This window comes from Tachypleus tridentatus, chromosome 2 (assembly GCF_004210375.1).
Source record: "Tachypleus tridentatus isolate NWPU-2018 chromosome 2, ASM421037v1, whole genome shotgun sequence".
In the NCBI taxonomy this organism is placed as follows: Eukaryota; Metazoa; Arthropoda; class Merostomata; order Xiphosura; family Limulidae; genus Tachypleus; species Tachypleus tridentatus.
Window position 1 is genome coordinate 74,686,541 of NC_134826.1, and position 21,202 is coordinate 74,707,742.

The 21,202-nt window shown below is 34.2% G+C and overlaps 1 protein-coding gene across 2 annotated transcripts; it reads right to left on the reverse strand.

Annotated features, from left to right (window-relative positions):
- Positions 1 to 549: 549 nt before the first annotated feature.
- LOC143244251 (uncharacterized) lies at positions 550 to 10,263 on the reverse strand. Of its 2 annotated transcripts, none has more exons than XM_076488570.1 (2): positions 10,218 to 10,263; positions 550 to 8,229 (listed from the first exon to the last, which is right to left on the reverse strand). In XM_076488570.1, the coding sequence occupies exon 2, from the start codon at positions 8,198 to 8,200 to the stop codon at positions 7,127 to 7,129; it is 1,074 nt and encodes a 357-aa protein (XP_076344685.1). In that variant the 5' UTR covers positions 8,201 to 8,229; positions 10,218 to 10,263; the 3' UTR covers positions 550 to 7,126. The 2 variants fall into 2 exon arrangements, with proteins under 2 accessions (XP_076344685.1, XP_076344684.1); XM_076488569.1 differs by lacking the exon at positions 10,218 to 10,263 and adding an exon at positions 9,804 to 10,164.
- Positions 10,264 to 21,202: the final 10,939 nt, after the last annotated feature.

Here is a 21,202-nt window from a genome sequence, read left to right on the forward strand (position 1 = left end):
CTTTACATGGACTGTAACAGTAAACACTTCTCACATTTCTTTACATGGACTGTAACAGTAAACACTTCTCACATTTCTTTACATGGACTGTAACAGTAAACACTTCTCACAGTTCTTTACATGGACTGTAACAGTAAACACTTCTCACATTTCTTTACATGGACTGTAACAGTAAACACTTCTCACAGTTCTTTACATGGACTGTAACAGTAAACACTTCTCACAGTTCTTTACATGGACTGTAACAGTAAACACTTCTCACAGTTCTTTACATGGACTGTAACAGTAAACACTTCTCACAGTTCTTTACATGGACTGTAACAGTAAACACTTCTCACAGTTCTTTACATGGACTGTAACAGTAAACACTTCACAGTTCTTTACATGGACTGTAACAGTAAACACTTCTCACAGTTCTTTACATGGACTGTAACAGTAAACACTTCTCACAGTTCTTTACATGGACTGTAACAGTAAACACTTCTCACAGTTCTTTACATGGACTGTAACAGTAAACACTTCTCACAGTTCTTTACATGGACTGTAACAGTAAACACTTCTCACATTTCTTTACATGGACTGTAACAGTAAACACTTCTCACATTTCTTTACATGGACTGTAACAGTAAACACTTCTCACATTTCTTTACATGGACTGTAACAGTAAACACTTCTCACATTTCTTTACATGGACTGTAACAGTAAACACTTCTCACATTTCTTTACATGGACCGTAACAGTAAACACTTCTCACATTTCTTTTCATTACAAATATAACTCTTGTCAATGTTCATCGCATGCCTTTATTTTTATTCGTCTAAATTATAAGCTTTTGGAAACTTTTATCAGCAAATACATTCTGTAACAAATAATAAATTGTATGGGCTAAAATAGAGAAGCCTCATATGTGTTTATTCACTTTGTACTTTGCCCACCATAAGAAGTGATGTATTTTTCATTTAAACTTAGAAATATCAAACAAACTAGAAGTGCTAATTATTATATCTTCAAATCTTACATACATGAAAGTATACATTACACAAGGGATGTGAAAAACTGGCCATGGAGGGATTTTAGTGATAAGTACAAGTGGAAATTGATGTATTTGACAAAATATTAGACAGTATTAAAACGTTACAGTGACCCATTTAAAAAATCTCAAATTACATAAATCTTACATTTCAAGTTCATATAAAAACATCATCAAAGCTTTTGTACTTCCATGATTCTCTTAAGTACTGATTAGATAATAAAGAAATTCTTTATCAAAACATTTCATGAGTATTTAAATGCTGGTCAACCACAACATATGCAAATATGTCAAGTCACACCAAAAAAAAAAAAAACATTTTTGGTCTACAGATTTTTGTAACAAAATAAAATGACACTTGAGAAGATAAAGTTACATTGTGAAATTGTCTAACTGCCTGTCAGCTACAGAACACTACATCTTGGTATTTAAAAAGGTTTGTCCATTCTCAATGATTCTTACAAACAACTCTCCAAATAAATCACAGAATAAGTTTGGTTTAGTTTTATCATCCTTCCCCCTTCCCAAAAACACATTAAAACATTCATTACAATTTATGAGTCTATCACCTGTTTCCTTCACTAAACTGGAAACACTAAAAGGATTATTCAAATGCCGCTAGGTTTGGGTAACGTGGGTTTTTAAATTAACAAGCAAGTAATGAAGGAAAAATCCTGAAGCAGAGATTTCTATCAACTGAGGTTTCTTCATTTTATGTGGCTTTACAGAAATACTTGTTTCATTGTGAATTACTGATGGTCTCCACAGGATCCAATTTACTATTACAACCATTTAACTCATTCAATCTAATCTCAATTTCCTTTGAAAAGATTATACTCAGTGGTGAAAAATCTTAAAAATATAAAACACATGCCTTAGTGATACTTCTTACACATATTCCAATTATGACACAAGACATTAGTAATCCTTCTTACACATACTCCAGTTAGAACACAGAACATCAGTGATCCTTCTTACACATACTCCAGTTATGACATAGGACATTAGCAATCCTTCTTACACGTACTCCAATTAGAACACAAGAAATTAGTGATGATTCTTACATGTACTCCAATTAGGACACAAGAAATTAGTGATGATTCTTACATGTACTCCAATTAGGACACAAGACATTAGTGATCATTCTTACACATACACCAATTAGGACACAAGATATTAGTGACCCTTCTTACACATACACCAATTAGGACACAAGACATTAGTGATCCTTCTTACACATACACCAATTAGGACACAAGACAATTCACTCATGCAATCATTCACCATCACAATTAGCACCTGCTAAATTTACTTTGACAACTTTCTTCTACTTAATTCATCATAAGCTTATTCCATATCTTGAAAAAGACTGTGCATGTTGAATACTTTTATATTGTTTTCTTACCACATTTTGTAATTAACTAATTTTGACAATTTAAATATCTTTTAAGATACTTCTCTTTATTGTAAACTTCAAATAAATTTGAATAATCTACAACATTTGTAGAGGAGCACATTATTATCACATCAAACTTGGAATGAGCATATTTTGAATGTTGAACTGTAAGGGAAGTTAATTAGCTGGGGCAAACTGTTAGGTTATCAATTATTGATTACCCCAGTTAACTTCCTGCTTGGTATTCAACACGTTACATAATATATGTTTGTGAAAGTGTTATCTCTCAAACAGTAATCTACACAGTGGTGAGGTTACACAAAGCATATACTATATGTTCTGTTAAATCAATGTGTTAGTGCTTATAATATCAATATTATACAAGCATACTACAAGTTACCACTTGAGGTCAACAGTTTCTAGAGTTCAAAACAGGCCAACAGGAAGGGTAAATTTCAAGTTGTCATCCCACTCCTCACAAATGGTAGTGTATCTGTACAACTGTATCAAATGTCTACCTTAATCCTGTAAGTGATACTTGTCAAGGAAAAAAACAGGTTGTGTCTAATACATGGCATATACCCAAGCATACAGTTCTACTCCTGCATATGTCACTTCTACTAAGATGTGTTCCAGCTTACTTTGTAATGTGGTCTATGTTTTCTTACTCTCTATATACATATTACCTTATTGCCTTTTTGCTTAATTAACTGAAACTGTGGAGAAACTATTGGATTACACACACTCTTTCTGCTTTACATGGAAAAAAATTCACTCTTCTTAAACACACACTTATGTAATGCATATGTAAAGTAACTTATCTGTAACAACTATTTTGCTTAAAAATACACATTTTTCATGTGATCACATCACATTCATTCATTCATTCATACAACTGTTGATATACATTTCTCTAGCACAAAAACGAAATGCAGACCTTAATCAGTAAATGTTGTACAGAACATGGGTTTCTCACTTGTGCTTGGTAAGATGTTTCTTTTAAACACACTGAAAAGAACACAACTTTTTTCTATTTTGAGACTTTGTAATTACTAGGTTAAGTGACAACATCAACAAGCTAAGTGATTTTGGTGATCTGACCTGCTTGTTTTCATGTTCCTAATCTCATTTGCATATTTTGTTTCTTTGTAAATTACCCTAAACTTTTGACAATTTGAAATATGTATATATATTACACAGTTGTTGTTACTTAATTTTGATTTCTAATAATATTTTAGAGTACCTGTCCACTTGAAATAAAGAATCTTATAATCAAGAGAGTTTTATCTGTTATAGAATAGTGAGAGGTTAAAAAGATCAAAAGGATTGATGTGCCAGAAAAGTGAATGTTACATAATGTCTACTTCTCAACATGAATTACCAACATACTTATAAAAAAAATCAGTTCATAATAGCATATATTCTTTAACTGAGAACTTTTAATGAATTTCTCCCAACCTATTAGTGACAATGTAAAAAAAAAATTACCAACTGCTCTTCATAACATGATTTTGCATTTGCTATTTCACATTTTCCTATTAGATGGGAACCATAACAAGCTGCATGTACTTAAATCCCTGATAATCACAGATAAAAGCCTTTCACTAAAAAATATGTAACCCAAGTATATCATTTTACAAATTATATACAACCACATTGTCTTTAGCATTTATATACAAACAGCACAATGCTAACAATAAGAGAACCATGTAAAAGTATGAAATATTTAACTCCATGTAAATGATTTAAAAACTCAAAAGGAACAAGACAATATTACCTAAAAGCAGGTATGAGTAGGTTTGCTAATAAACTAAACATTTTCAACTTTTAATGCAATGGCATAATAGTATTTAAACACAAAACTCATAAAATAGTGTAGTAACTAGTAACTGTGCATTGACAAGATATGATATATACACACACACAGACTTTATACAGCCTAACTGGAACATTATTCTAAAAATATGTTTATACAAACAGGACTATAGCTAAAAATATTTTTTTTATAAAAAGTCATCACTACTTAACCAGATTAGTTAATTTACATATCAATCACCCAAAATATATCTCACCCTACTAACTACAACATCTGGTAAATTAGACAATTGTATATGGATATTGTGGGCCTCCCTCTGTTAAATGATTAGATCAGATGAAATTGCACTAGAGTTAAAAGTAGTTATTGTACAACTAAGATTTACAAGTGTTGGACAGGGAAGAAAAAAGTACCTACTTATGGACCAATTAACCTTCTGCAATCCAACTTAAATAGTAGTGAGAAATTTGGTCTAATTTTTCTTTTCAAAGCACTGTAAACAATGAACTATCACCATTAGAAAATAAAAAAACACTTAAGATTTACAAATTTAAAGACAAGTAAAATATCTTGTGCTTCCATCAAGTTGTATGTCTTAAAACAAATTGATTATATGTATGTATATATATACTCAATGAAAATACACATTATTATCAGGTTTCAGAATAGTATTTCCTACTATATCATATGATCACATAATTTATCCTTTAAAAATGAAATACCACACAGTGAAAAATTGCATTATGTTTTGCAATTAAAGTGATTCATTTACACTAAAATATATATAAAATGTACAAGACACTAGTTATTCTACATGCCCATGATACTTAAATATTTCAATACAAAACTGTATGATAATAAAAGACATGCTATTTCTTCACTAAGTACAAAATAATTTCATTCAACCAAATTAAAAAATACAGATATTTTTTGGGTTTTGCTTAAAAACTTAAATAATTCTGGTCATAATGTGTTAACAAACATATGAAAAGAAAAACAAAATTTATATATTTTTTTCTAAAACAGAACATTTACTGAAACTGTGTTGCAAAAAAGTGACCCTGTTCCAAATCATTTGTCAAAATACATACAAAACAAGGAAAAATCAACACATGCCAAGCCATTCATCAAACATAAATCTGTACACAACTTTTGTATGTGACCTTTCTAAGAAAAGTTAAAATAACCACACTAAAAACACACATGTATCAATATATGTATATAAACATGAACATAAATATACCCTCAATCCAGTAAACAGTTATTCAGCTTTTAATTTGATTTTGACAGCTATTTTATGTAGCATAACCTTTCTAGAAATTCTGAAATATTTGTTTGATACATATTTTATGATGGAAGTTTGTAGTTTCCACTACATCTCATGACTGACATAAAAATTAAATAAATCTTAAGACATAAGAAATAAAACCCATTTCTTAAATATTTTACACAAATAATTCTCTTCTCTATAAGTCAAATTTGGGTTATTTATTTCTAAAGATAAATGTAATGCCAGTTTTCTTTCAGCAGAAGATGTTCCAAGGAGGATATTTCTGAGATTTTCAATAAACTGTTGATTTTACAAGAATCTTTCAGATATTTTGAATAATTAGGTTGAAAATAAATATCCCTTGTATTTTCTGAACAGGACTAGGTAGTTCTGTATCAAGTTTTTTCTTAATAATGTTCTCTTTTAAATATCAGTTATTTTACTTTTTAAATTCTATAAATGTTAGTTATATGTGATTAGTTTTAACTTACGACAGGTACTGCATGTGTAGTGGTAATTTATTCAAAAGAAGACAATTTGATACAAATCTTCCCCAAGTTCATGTCCACTCAACTCTTCCCTACACATGCCTACCTTATTCACTTCCTCTCAAAAGTTTTTCAGCTACAAATACTTTGTTCTCAGTTTACTTACTGTATACAAGCTGACAAAAGAAAACATGACAATAAACTTGGATCAAAAACCAAAATATCTAGGTTACATTTGTGAATAGCACATAAATAAAAAAATATTTACACTTAAAGACTACAATGCTTTGAAAGCCAATATCCTTGTGAATCTTAATTTAAAGTCTAACGTAATAAAATACCTCTTATTTGTGACCTAATATCATTAAATTACTGACATTTCAAAATGGTAATTGTGACACACAAAATTGAAAAACAACTTCTAAAGCCAGACAACAGTTAAAAGACTAATAACAATATTACAAGAACAACACATGAATTTATGTTTCAATTCTTTACAGCCTAAATTATACTCCTTAAAATAACTGTAAAATTGACAACAAAAGTATGTTATGTTTTAATTTTTCTCTTTTTAACGAGTACTTGAAAGGTATTGTTAACATAGACTGCAACAACGATGTTTCAGATGACATTTCAAGCTGTTAATTGTCTTCATCTCATAAATAAAGACCTGCACTAACAGATCAAGATGCCATCCAAGATGGGTGAAGTCTGTTAACATCATCTTTCAAATCTACTCTTCTCTGTCTGGACTCTCAAGAAAAAACTGTTTACAGTAATTTTTGTTTTGGAAACATTTGCAGATATTACAGATTTAACTGTTCTGCAACAAACTTAAGGATAACATGTTTAGAATACTGGAACCTTTGCAGACAGTTTAGTGTTCCGAAACTTAATTGTAGTGACCCACTATGGCATTTCAAATGCTGTTTGAAAGAAAGGTTTATCTATAAAATTCAAATAAACAGATGATTTCCATATATTTGATGCATTTTTTCAAAGTTATTAAGTTCCATATATTCAAAAAATGTCATTCTTAATAACTTTGTTTACACTCAATATTAAAAACCATGTCAAACAACTCATACACATAAAAATCTCATTTTCCTATTAACACAATGAATAATTAACTGTGTTGAGATGTATTTGCCAAAGCTATATTTTGAGGAACAAATGGAATCAACTTTTGGTGACAAACCATGTGACACTGCAGGCTAGCTTCCGAAACATAGGACTTCCTACAAATGATACACTGGTAGGGTTTCTGAATTGACGGGTGTCGCAAGTGCAGCTTGAGGTGAGTTTTCATATTGCCTTTCTGGGTAAAATGTCTACCACAGTGAGGGCAGGCAAACCGCCTCTCGCCTGTGTGGATAAGCATGTGAGTCTTTAGGTTGCCCTTCTGACTGAAGGTTTTATCACAGATCTGGCATGGGTAGGGACGCTTGCCAGTGTGCATACTCATGTGAAGGTCAAGTACTGGCTTCTGGGTAAAACTCTTATCACACACCTTACAGGAAAATCGTTTAACTCCTTCGTGATCTTGTAAATGTATCTGCAGATTGCCTTTTAGGGTATAACTTTTTCCACAATACTGGCAACGATATGGCTTTTCACTGTAATGGGAACGCAGGTGATAAATTAAAAGACTCTTTTCCGAAAAAGACTGAAAGCAAATTTCACATGGATATGGTTTATCACCTGTATGAATAGTTTGATGGTTTTGAAGACTTTCTTTCACAGAAAAACATTTCCCACAAAAATCACAGATGAAGGACTGCATGATGCCGTGGAGAGCATAACAGTGATCTAACAATGTATTTTTCTGATTGAATTTCTCTCCACACATGTTGCAACTGTATATATTCAATGAATGACAAGATCTATGAATTACATTATCCTTTTCTGAATACGATTTCCCACAAAAATTGCAGTAATACATTTTCATGGAATCCTGCTCCATCTCAGTCTGTATATCATCCCTAACCATATGTTCTCTGCTTGAAGATTTTATTGAAGTGGATAGATTACTTGATTTCCTCTGTAAATTGCAAGGCAGTGCTTTAGATTGTTGATCACTCATAACAGAACATAGTGATGTATCAGGATTTTCTGATCCAGTGAGTCTTTGAATATTTTCTTGAAGATGTTCACTGTTTTGTGATGTAAACTTGGCAAGGAAACCTAAGGTAGAATCCATGCTTATGGCAAATGATGCCAAAACTGCTCCTAGAAAAAAAAAAAAAAAAAAACTCTTAGGAAACCATGCTTAAAGAAGCAACAAGAAACTGCCAACAATTGCATAAACATTATTTAAATTATTAAGCAAACTGAGTACACACATTTATATGTGATGTTAAAGTATTTAAACAATATTATCATTTTAATTCTTAAAGCATGATAATATGGAGCTAGTAAAATAACTTTAAAATGTGTGTATATATATAATAAAATGCAAATCTGCTCAGGTTATTTTCCTTACAGACTATACATATTCAACCATGATTCTTTTTCAATTCAATATAGTATTCCGACAGTTGTCCTACAATTAGGCCTGAAGAGACACTGGCAGAGATTCTGATGAATAAAATTAGAGTAAACAGTGTGACAAGCAGACAGAGATTCATTTGGCTTGAAGGCATTAAAAATGCATTGGAGAACAGAAGTTTGAAATATAAAAATTGATGCAGGCAGCAAGAAAGAGAGAGCCATACTTGCTGACCTCCAGAAGTAGTGAGAAAACTACAGTTAATTCTGGTAATTTTTGCTAATCTTTAGTACAGGTCTACTAAAGACAAGAAAAGGTTTAAATTCTAGTGTAAATATACCATACTCTTAAATTTCTTCCAACTGTAACTTGCAATGGTCTCTGAAAATTCTTGTACTTACCTTAATTTTGAAAAAGTTACAACCAAACTTATATGATATTAAAGTATTAAACTTTTAAATATTTCAGTTTATAACAGTACTAACTAAGTTTCTCAAAGCTTCTACATGAAAGTTTTCATGGGATAGCATACTGCCAACATAGACAACATTTAGTGCTCTTAGATTGTTCCTGCACATCCAAACTTGAGAAGAGTAAAAATCTAAACCTATCCTTAATTATACAGGAAATCATTGATTACCTTCACATGCTCTTGTAATGTGTTGGCTTCCACTACAACCTGAGGAAACTCATTCCATAACTCAATAACCCTGTTCATATCAAAAATACATTCAACTGGAGCCAAACCTTTTATTTTTATTAACTTGAAGTATCTGAGCCACCTTCAAAGATACAAAAAACCTGACCATATTTGCTGCATACAAACTGAACATGAGTATACATTAAACATATGAATCTTGCTCATCACACCTCTACATTTGTATAAAAGAACAACATAGTACAATACAGATCTGCATCACAGCTTATCACAATTTTTACAGTAAATTTTCTCTCACTACAACTATTATATTTTTAACCCAACATTATTTTATAGGAGAGAATATTTACATATACACATCACAAATGCATTATACAGCACACAGTTTTGGGATTGAAAAATTTAACTTTCAATTTAATTTTATATAATACAGCAGTGGAACATCAGAAACCTGTTTTTAATTAACTGCAACGTTAATTCTTGAAATATGTAGATAACAATGGTCAATTAAAAATAACACTGGCATATCTGTTATAAAGAAGAATATATAAAACTGAAATGATTCTCTATTTTAAGAGAACTGTTGTATTGTAGCTATTGCAATATTTTATTCTTACTCCTAGCCCTAAGAGTATTGTGTTGCATTTGGGCTCGTACCTGTACTATTGTTAACGAAGTCAGCAGTCTATCAAACAATCATTTAAGATGTAATAACTAATCTTCAAAGCCTTCAGTTATGGCCACAGACTCTGCAGGAACGCAAAAATACTTTCACTATATTGATCTATTTGTTCACTAAATCTGTCGGCATAAGAACGATCACACAACCTAGACGTCACTAAAACGACTCCCCTACTTTTGGTAAAAATAAAACCCTAAAACATCAATATAAATTCAGCAATAAATCGTTTACTCTGGAAATCAAAGATAAAAGTTTCATCAAATATAATTGAAGAAATAATAACAAACAGTATCTTCTCTGAACTTTTATTAAATTAATTTTTATTTAGAAAATGAAAAGAAAATATAAAAAAATTAAAGCACCTTTTTTTAAAAAAAAAAAACCCTAACCTTAGTTTAATGTTTTTATGTTCATCCAGAAGCCGGCGCAACAAAAGAGACATCTGTAAATTCTTTTTGAAAAAAAAAAGTATTATGGGCAGTAATTAAGTGTTAAATTATAACTATATTTTTTCGAAACACAATTGTCATCTTATATTTACTAAAATGTAGCCACTTACTATATTTTCTGTTAAGTTAATTCTGTAAACATATAACAATATACACTTAAAAGCAAACGAAGAATATTCTTATATTTTAATTATTTGCAGCGAAGACAAAAACTCTGAGAACGTTGAGGCAAAAAGTATGAATTTATTGAATCGGTAGCAATTAACAAATGTCAGTGCTAAACAATAATCATCCAATTGAACAATTGGCAATTACATCTGTTATATTTTTGAACAACTGCATGGATTTTCCGATACATTTACTTCGTTATAACACATCCTTGTTTACGTATTAAAATAGTATTTTGAATATATTTGTTCGCACAAAACTACTGGGCTACCTGCGCTAGCTGTTCCTCATTTTGAAGTGATTGTCATGAGGGTTTGGTTTGGCTTGTTTTGAACTTCGCGAAAATCTACACGAGGGCTATCTGCGCTAGTCGTCCATAATTTAGCAGTGTAAGACTAGAGGGAAGGCACCCTCTACCTACCACCAACTCGTGGGCTACTCTTTTACCAACGAATAATGGGATTGACCGTGACTTTTAACACCCTCACGGCTGGAAGGGCGAGCATGTTTGGTGTGACAGTATTCGAACCCGCGACCCTCAGATTACGAGTCGAACGCCTTAACGCACTTGGCCATGCCGGGCCGAAATATAATGTTTGAAGCGAAATGACAAACTTCATAATCAACATAGTACTAAAGACATTCTCTGTATATAACAATTTTAGGTTTTATATTACCTTGGTGAAACGTCATTGACTAATATTTACGGTCCGGTATGGCTATGTGGTTAAAAGAGTAACCTAAGAGTCAGCGGTGAATGGTGATGACTAGCTGCTTTCCCTCTTGTCTTACATTGCTAAATTAGGGACGGCTAGTGCACATAGCCCTCGTGTAGCTTTTCGCGAAATTCAAAACAAACCAAACCAAACCCTCAAGACAGTTACTTCAAAAAACAAACAAACTAATATTTACACATGTGTGACTAACGCAGTTGATCAAATTTCTTGATTGTCTGCCATGTTTATATTTTGCCTACAGTTACATAGCGGATTATCTACATTGTTCTTATTTCTGGTACTGAAAATCGAATTTTAGTGTATAAGCCCTCAAGCGTACCCCCTGAGGCCCTGGGAAGCATGTGGCTACAGCTGAAAGTGCGAAGTGTGTTTGGCTACATTTTATAAAATCATACCTTGGGCCTTCCAGTACACATCCCAGCATACTAACAAAGAGCTCATGACCCACCTTCAGGGCTGTTTGTTTGGAATTAAGCGCAAAGCTACACAATGGGCTATCTGTTCTGAGGTAACGAAACCCATTTTCTAGCGTTGTAAGTTTGGAAACATACCGCTATGCCACTGGAGGGCGTTAGGAAAATAATTTGTTAGATAACGGCAGATGAATTAACATTATATCCCTGAAACATTATCTGTCATGGTTTTAAAACAGGAGCATCTTCAATGATGTGACCTAACAATTATCTCAACAAGTCGTTCCTGTTATATATAATTGTCTTGCTGTTTTATTATGCTGATAAATAAATAGATTCAACCGAATTTAGTTTGATATTTGTTTATTGAAAATCATTTTCAGTATCAATTTCCTTAAGCTATTCATCGTGGACTTAAATATTTAGAACCAACTGTAGATTTTTTTACCAATAAAACTGCCAAAGATTTTTGTTGTTTTTTTGTGATAGTAAAGAAAAGAATTCCATTATGTTTTATGAATACTACCGTACACCCGTTCAACTTTTCAAATTATCATACTAATTCAATTATCAAACACATCAACCAAAAGAAGTTCCTGAAGATAAAAAACGATAATTCTGAAATTTAAAAAAACAAACAAACAAGGGCACACAAAAGGCCGTAAGAAGTAGAATGTTATATGTATTCATGTAAGACTAGTTAATGTCTTGTATAAGATGAAAGACTGTCTAACATCTTGGGCTAACATGAAAGAGTAATTACTGTTTTGGGTAACATGAAGGACTGATTAATGGTTTGAGCTAACATGAAAAATGGGCCCGACATGGCCAAGTGTGTTAAGGTATTCGACTCGTAATCCGAGGATCGCGGGTCCGAATTCCGGTCCCACCAAACATATTCGCTCTTTCGGCCGTGGGGGCGTTATAATTTGACGGTCAATCCCACTATTCGTTGGTAAAAGAGTAGCGCAAGAGTTGGCGGTGGGTGGTGATGAGTAGCTGCCTTCTCTCTAGTCTTACACTGCTAAATTAGGGACGGCTAGCGCAGATAGCCCTCGAGTAGCTTTGCGCAAAATTCAAAAACAAACAAACAAACAAACGAAAGACTGGTTAATGTCTTGGGCTAACATGAAAGACTGGTTAATGTCTTGGACTAACATGAAAGACTGGTTAATGGTTTGAGCGAACATGAAAGACTGATTAATATCTTGGGCTAACATGAAAGACTAATTAATATCTTGGGCTAACATGAAAGACTGGTTAATATCTTGGGCTAACATGAAAGACTAGTTAATATCTTGGGCTAACATTAAATACTTATCAGTTTATTGAGCAAAAAGTTAGATGATACAGAAATTCAATAAAATGTTCTTCAATTAAATATATTCATTACATAGTACATAGTATATTGTACATAGTATATAGTATATAGTACATAGTATATAGTAAATAGTACATAGTATATAGTATATAGCACATAGTACATAGTATATAGCACATAGTACATAGTACATAGTAAATAGTACATAGTATATAGTATATAGTACATAGTATATAGTATATAGTACATAGTACATAGTACATAGTATATAGTACATAGTATATGGTACATAGTACATAGTATATAGTACATAGTATATAGTACATAGTATATAGTACATAGTATATAGTACATAGTATATAGTACATAGTATATAGTACATAGTATATAGTACATAGTATATAGTATATAGCAAATTAAGGTAATTACAAACACAACAAAAATACTCTGGGTTACTTACACAATTAAGAGCTCATTAGAGCCTTAGTTAAACGTGTTTTGCGGTTGGCACTTATATAAGTGTTTTCTAGAACATATTAGGTTTTGTCAATAGTATATGAAACGACAGAAATAATGTTTGCATGTGTTTTATCTGTAATACACGAAACAATGAAAATACGGTTCCATCTTTAATTGTTTTGCCAACTGTACAAACTTTAATAAAATATATTGTCTCGATAGTTATTCTTTGTGTCTTCAGATATAGTAAGGTAACAAAGCTGCAATTATAAAGTCCTAAGCCTACTGCTCTTTGCGTTTCTTTTTCCTTTCTTAAAACGATGAGGGAGTCGTTCCAGTAATAATTACTCTCATGATATACTCACGTAACCTATTTCCATCGAGTAACAACCACAAAAGAAATTATAAACCTTACTTTGACAAAGGTGCGAAATGATTAGTTAGAATCCTTGAATAGAAGTAAGTGCTTCTGTTTGACCAACAGATGATACTACGTTCGATAGGTTCTATGCAAAAATTAGTGTGATTGCATTGATACGATTGTACACCATGAAATATCACATCGAATGCTTTTTTATCCATTTTACGTATACTTTAAAACAGTGGGTGCTACACTTCTGAATATGCTAGAGGCCAAATGTTATCTACAGACATATGGTATAAGGGAATCGGTTTCGTTAGTGTGGTTTCAAAGATAGCTATTATATATGAACATTGGCTGTATATATGAATCGAAGTTAGACTTGGTGTTTTTTAATGTTTACATTGCCTGGACTGAGAATACAAGGTTAAACTTAATATGAACCAAAGTTAAGCTTGGAGTGTTTTAGTGTTCATATTTTTTGAACTGAAGATTCAAGGTTAAATATAATATGAACCGAAGTTAGGCCTGGTTTTCTTTAGTGTTTACATTGCCTGGACTGAGACAGATCTAGGTATGAATTTTGGTTAAATTATTATTTCGTTCTGGTCGAACGAAAAATAACCAGGGGCGGTCAGAAACTACAGTTTCTCTTCACCCCACACAAGGCAAGAATAAATTAACGAACTGATTACGGAAAAAGATGATTGGGCTGAAGTGGCGTGTAAGTTGTTCAACTCGCGCGATGGTCACAAATTACCTGGAAGTCGATAGTTTACTGAATTTGATTGAGGAGCGTCAGGAGAAACTGAGAAGAGTTGCCGGCCACGAAGAATGACGAGGAAGGTCATCACATCCACCAAATTTCGCAGAATCATATTGGGAAAGAAGAAGTGGTTGGCGTTAACACGGAGTGAGCGAGCAGAGAGATGCAAGCAGTGCGTCAGCTTAGTTATATCTTCTGATTTTACAATAAACATCTTAAACTTTTAAATTGACTAAAATGTGTTCTGGGAGGCCTCTTTTCAGGGCTGGGATCTATAAATCCAAAGTAAAAGGAATTTTGATGTGGGGGGAAACGGGAGTACCCCGAGAAAACCCACTTTCACTGGTGAGGCGCCGAAAAAAAACACCCAACCTCACCAGTGCCCGATGCTGGAAATGAAAAAGAGAACATGAATGGTTAGACACTTGAGTTTACATTCAGGGCGTGTATGTAATTATAAGGCGAGAGGTATCGCTGCCAAGAGCGTGGGGTGGCTGCTAATCGTGGAATTTGTTTTGTTAATGATGTACGGTTATTTGCTTTTTTGTAGTAGTTGGCTGCAAGATAAATGAGTCTCTTCTTAAGAGGCGGGATGGAGCTCGCTTTATTGACGTATGCTAACGGGGTGTATCTGGGCAGGCGAAGCGCAAGACGAATGGCAAGATTTTGGGCCCGTTGTAATTTCTTAAGATGGGAGGAGGGAGCGTTTACCGTGATCATGCCACCATATTCAATTATCGGTCGAATGTATGTTCTGTAAATGGCTCGGATCGTGTTGGATCTACATCCTCGGACTATACTACCAATACGTCTGAGGTAGTTGATTCGTTTATAGACTTTAGAAAGTATGGTTTGAAAGTGATTTGTCCATGTAAGTTGTCTATTAAATGTAATGCCCAAGAATTTTACAGAAGACGAAAATTTAATTTCGGTGTCCATAATTTTAAGTTTAACTTTGGAAATAGATTTGTTTTTACTCCCAATTTTGCGTTTAAATATTATGGCCTGTGGTTTAGTGGCATTTAGTGCAACCCTCCAGGTATTACACCAGGCGATAATGCTATCTAGTGTGGATTGGACTTTCGCGGCGGCGAGGAGGGGATCGCGTGACATGCTCCATACAGCAATATCGTCGGCATATTGCGACGCATGAGTATATTTGAGCTGAGGAAAGGGGATATATCATTAACATAGAGAATATACAACAGAGGGCTGAGTACAGACCCTTGGGGAACACCTGCCGAGAGGCGAACAGTGTGAGATGTAGCGTTATTGATTATAACTTTAGCTGTTCTATTGTCGAGAAAGCTGGCTATCCATCTCGTTAGGGTGGGCGGAAAGTCAAATTGGAGGAGTTTGAATTTAAGCCCCTGGTGCCAGACGGAATCAAAGACTTGTTTCACGTCTAAAAATAAGCCAACCGTGGTGTGATTTCTATTAAATCCTTGTGTAACTGATTCGGTTAACCGAACCAAATGATCAGCTGTCTGCCTGTTTTTCCGGGAAGCATTTTGTATTTCAGAAAGTAGCTCCTCACTTTCCAAATACCATGTAATTCGAGTGGCTAATATTTTTTCTAGCAATTTGCCAATGTTGTTAATTAAGCTGATGGGTCTATAGTCTTTGGGGTTACTGGATGCAGGGTTTGTTTTAGGTATTACTTTAATTATGGCTGATTTGCACGGAGGCGGATAGTAGCCTGAATAAAAAGAGAGGTTGAATAAGGCTGTTAGATGTCTTAAGAATGAAGGTGATGCTTTTTTGAGAATGATATTTCGTATACCATCCTCACCTGGGGCACTTTTTTTTAATGTTTTAATTATTAATTTTATCTCAACTGGTGTTATTGGTTTGATTAGTTTTTGAAGAGCAGTAGTGTAGACATTGCTATTGTTGGGTAGACAGCACGGGAAATGCGAACTGAACGCTGTTATATTATTTTGAATAGTACCCAGATGAGTATGATTAAAGTGCGGCGAGTTAGGAGTGGCGAAAACCTGATTATAGTAATCAGCTAATAAGTTGGCTTTCTCGAGGTCATTAGTTGCTGAGCTGTTATTATGTTTTAAATTGGGAATCCTATTGGTTGAATTGTCGTTACCAATACTTTTAAACTTTCTCCAGAATGTAGCCTTATCTTTATAAGAATAATCTAGAGATGCACAAAATTCGGACCAGTTTTGATCTCTTTTTTCGTTAATGCAGCGCTTGATGAGGTTGGTCACACGGTTAATTTGGGTTTTAATCATGGGGTTTCGGGAAGTTATAAATTGACGTCTCAGTTTGCGCCTTTTGGTGATCAGTAAATGTACTTCTCTAGTTAGTTTCCATGAATTTGGATGACTAATAATACGACGTTTGGGAATTATTTTGTGTATAGCATCAGTTGTTAGTGATGTGAATTATTTTGTGTATAGCATCAGTTGTTGCGTTAGTGATGTGAAGTAAATAGTCATCAATAGATTCTGTGTCGTTTGCCTGAGTAATGACTGGAGGTAAATTTCGGTCGAGAAATTCCCAGAAAGAGTTCCAATTCGCGGCCGAGTAATAAAAAAGATTTGGTTGAGTGTTTGGGGTTTGAAGATAGGCACCATTTAAAGTAACAAATATGGGGTAGTGATCGCTTCCGATATCATGGTGGACTGTGAAATCTTGAATGTAGGGGGATATTTTTGTCGTGTATAATGCAAGGTCCAGAATGTCTTGGGTCCCATCATGGTGAGTATGGGTTGGGATATTCTTGTTGCCTAATATGAGATCATGCTGAGAAATGAAGTTATTAAGAATTAGACCATTTTGGTTGATTGACCTACAGTTAAAATTCCGGTGTTTAGAATTGAGGTCGCCAATAATAATTGAGTACGGGAAGCTATTAACTACTTGGAGGAGTAACTTCGTGTTAGGGGTGGTAGAAGGGATACCTAGGATTGCTATTTTGATTAGGTTAGATAGAGGCAAGAATGTACTCATTAGTTGTGTCGATACAGAAGTCGGGAAATGATACATTAAGTTGTGTCAAGAGGAGTATGGCGATATCTCTGCGACCTGGACTTTTAGGTTTATTGATACATTGATAGCCTGGTAGGCTGAAATTACTATTCTCATTTAGGAGTGTTTCACTAATGATTATTAAATGGATGCTTTCTTTTTTGCATAATTTAAGTAATTCATATTTTTTGTGTCTTAAGTCGCCCTGAATGTTAACGGCCAAAATTTTAGGAACTTACCTCATTTTGGTCCGTTGTGATATTTTGAAGCATGATCTCTTCAAATTCCTCAGGGCTGAAAGGTTGAAACTCAAAATAGTGGGGCATAGAATTTGCAATTCCTCTAAACATTTCTCTCTCGGATTCGTATTGACCTCCCTAGGCTTTAAGTATAGTCTCAGCAACAAACCCTACTATACTTATAATGAGTCGTTTATGCGTCTCCTTAGACTTGGAAGTTTCACGACTACGGACTGTGGCCTCGGCGTAGGTTCCCTTGCAAGATGAAGGGGCTGAGGTAGCGGCTGGCTGGGGCTGCTGGACTTGCTTCTGGGTTGTTGGCTTGACGGTATTGCTGGTCAGAGTGTTTAAACGGTCCATGTTAGTCGTTGAGTTAGTCGTCTTAAGATTTGCCGACAAGCTGGAATTGAGGAATTTTTCTCGTTTTAGAGCAAGGACTTGGAATATTTGGGGCAACCACGATAGGAAGCCGCGTGAGGGCCTTCCTGGACTGAGAATTCAAGGTTAAAGTTTATATGAACAAAAGCTAGGCGTGGTGTGTCTTAGTATTTACATTGCCTGGATTGAGAATCTAAGGTTTCGTTATTCGCGTCCTGTCGTCTTCAGAACACTCTTCGAGCTTTGGAACTGTTGGCGCACTATAAAGATGCCGGTGAAATACTACACGCTGTTCACTAGCTGGTACCCCTATCCCCAGAGGTTTGGCAAATTGTTGAAACAACACATTTTAAACTGCTTTCGTGGAAGTAGTTTGCCCTCCAACTTCAACCCTCGAATACTCAACATTAAGATTGACAATTTATAAATGTGAATCCTAGAATTCGGGGTTAGATCCCTGTAATGAATTCGCTGTAGATAACCTATTGGGTATTTTTTGCGGTAAAACAAAATAAATGGAAGCTACCCATTTTCCGAAGAATTTAATAGCTTATAACACTATAATTACGGGCTCGATCCTCGCGGCTGACATAGCACAGATAACACATTGAGCAGTTTTTTGTTTCTTACTTTAATTGGCCATGACGATTACCCTGCTGAAGCCACATACCTAAATTTTAGTTAATAAATAAATGAATGATTGAGTAAGTTATCAATTTTTAAAGTGGTATTACTAATATTATGTTTCTTTGTAATGTGAATTGGCACAAAGTTAATTTTAAGTAATTACTGCACAATAGAACCTTTCAATTCGAAAGTAATAAAAAGCCCCTCGCTAGTAGAGCGGTAAGTTTACGGATTCACAACGCTAAAATCATGGGTTCGATTCCCCTCGGTTGGCTCAGCAGATAGCCCGATGTGGCTTTGCTATAAGAAAACACACACACACTAGTAATAATAAAAAAAATCTGACAACAAAATATACAAACTCTCGTAAGGCTCGATGTCTTAACAAAGAACCATTAAAACACACAGTGGAATGATTTTTAAGAAAAATGCCATATAGTAAACAGATGTTTAATTTGAACCTTTTATTGTTTTCTATTGTATTTTTACGACGTAAAGAGATGAAATTTGGTATCAGTACGCTTTATCTATGCATTTTTCTATAAATTAGAAATGTAATGTATTTTTAATGTTTAAATATATCTATATATCAACATATCTTTAATTTCTTTGCAGTTCGTTCATATTTTTTGCATATCCTTGTTTAGATTATTCAAGGCGGTTTGGGAACACGGAGCTTCCTTGTTGTTTTTGTTGAGTTTCAGATACTCTCGCAAAGCTAACATGGGATCTATTCTAGGCTAGCCACTCCCAATTTTAAACCGATAGACTAGAAGGAAAGAGCCTATTCAACAATACACAACGACAACTTCTGGGTTACTTTTATCACACAGCTTCCCCTCCTCTGGTGGTACAGTGATATGATTGCAAACTTATACTGCTAGAAACCAGGTTTTGATACCTGTGGTTGGCAGAGCACATATAGTCTTCTGTGTAGCTTTGTGCTTTATAACAAACAAACAAACTTATCGTATAGTGCGATTTGACCACCACTTTTAAAGTATACCCCAAACTGCGGAGAGTGAAAAGATCTCGAACCATGAATATTTTCACAGCCACTCCACGTGCCTTAATCAGTAATGGAACTTTATTTGCTATCATTATCTAATTAATATCGTGTAAACAGCCTTTAAGTTTTCTTGTTAATTTTGTTCAATCGTTTATTTCAATATTCGCCTCTAAATAGCACAGAGTCTGCGGACTCCCTCCACTATAATCCGGGTTTCGATAGCCGTGTTGGGTAGAGCACAGTTAGCCCATTGTGTAGCTTTGTGCTTAATTACAAACATACGAAAAAATTCAATATTTTAAAATACGAAAAGTCTAAATTTCGCAGCTTCGTTCCTGCAGTAGTAATTTTCTCTTTAACAGGCTGTCACGACCGCTGAGGCACCTTACGTGGTGAAATATTATTCGTGAATCTCGGATACATTTTACCATGATGACGCTCATCTCCTCTTCAAATAGCCGTTCATAATTTAGCGGCAGAAAAGTAGAGGGTTGTTTGTTTGTTATTATACACAAATCTACACAAAGAGCTCTCTGTTCTCTGCCCACCTGTATAAGTTCACAAAAATAACGCTGTGCCACTGGGAGCAAAGAGTAGAGGGAGGCAGCTACTCAACAACACCTGTCGCCAACTCTTGGTCTAATTTTTTCCTTACGGACAGTGGGATTGACCTTCACTTATAATATGGCTGAAAGGGTAAGTATCTTCGACGACAGGGTTTCGAGCCCGCAAATTGTGAATCGAGTGCTCTAGCCACCTGTAAGACTTCAATATTACGTGACCTGTAAAAAAAAGCCAAAGAAAGAGAAAAAAATTACACTGAGTAAAGATATTCCTGAATCAATCACCATATTTATAGCTAATGTGCAATGGTTTGTTTGTAGCTTTACAGGTTCCAAGTGTAGCGTCATCTTTTTATCATTATTGCAATTTGAGATAATTGTTAGGTTTGCTTTTAAAGTAGCCCCCCTAGTACAGCGGTATGTCTCCGGATTTACAACGCTAAAATCAGGGGTTCGATTCCCCTCGGTGGGCTGAGCAGATAGCTCTTTGTGGCTTTGCTATATGAAAACAAACAAACAAACAAACAAGCTTTTAAAGTAATATATATGTTTACTTTAGTTCAAGCTGCTTACTTAATATCCACAATAGATCTTTACATTGGTTTAGAAAATTGTCTTGTGTTTGTTTGGTGAGAAAGCGTGTGGAGTAATTGGGTAGAGCAGTGAAACTCATAACGTGACAAAAGAAAAAAAAAGTTTTCTTCCGTATGTTAAGGATAGATGCCGCCCCAAGCGTTTTCTTCAGGCAAAAGAACTATAACTGCAGCAAAAATACCATCAGGATAATTTTCCCCAAATTAACAAAATGTTCGTAAGTGTTTCGTATTATAATTATTACAACAGCTGTGTATTTTAATATAATAATCTTCATGTTTTTGCAAGATAACTTTTAATTC

Bases quoted from the DNA above. Each gene is read 5' to 3' on its own strand.
- LOC143244251 (XM_076488570.1), bottom strand. From the start codon at position 8,200: ATGGATTCTACCTTAGGTTTCCTTGCCAAGTTTACATCACAAAACAGT.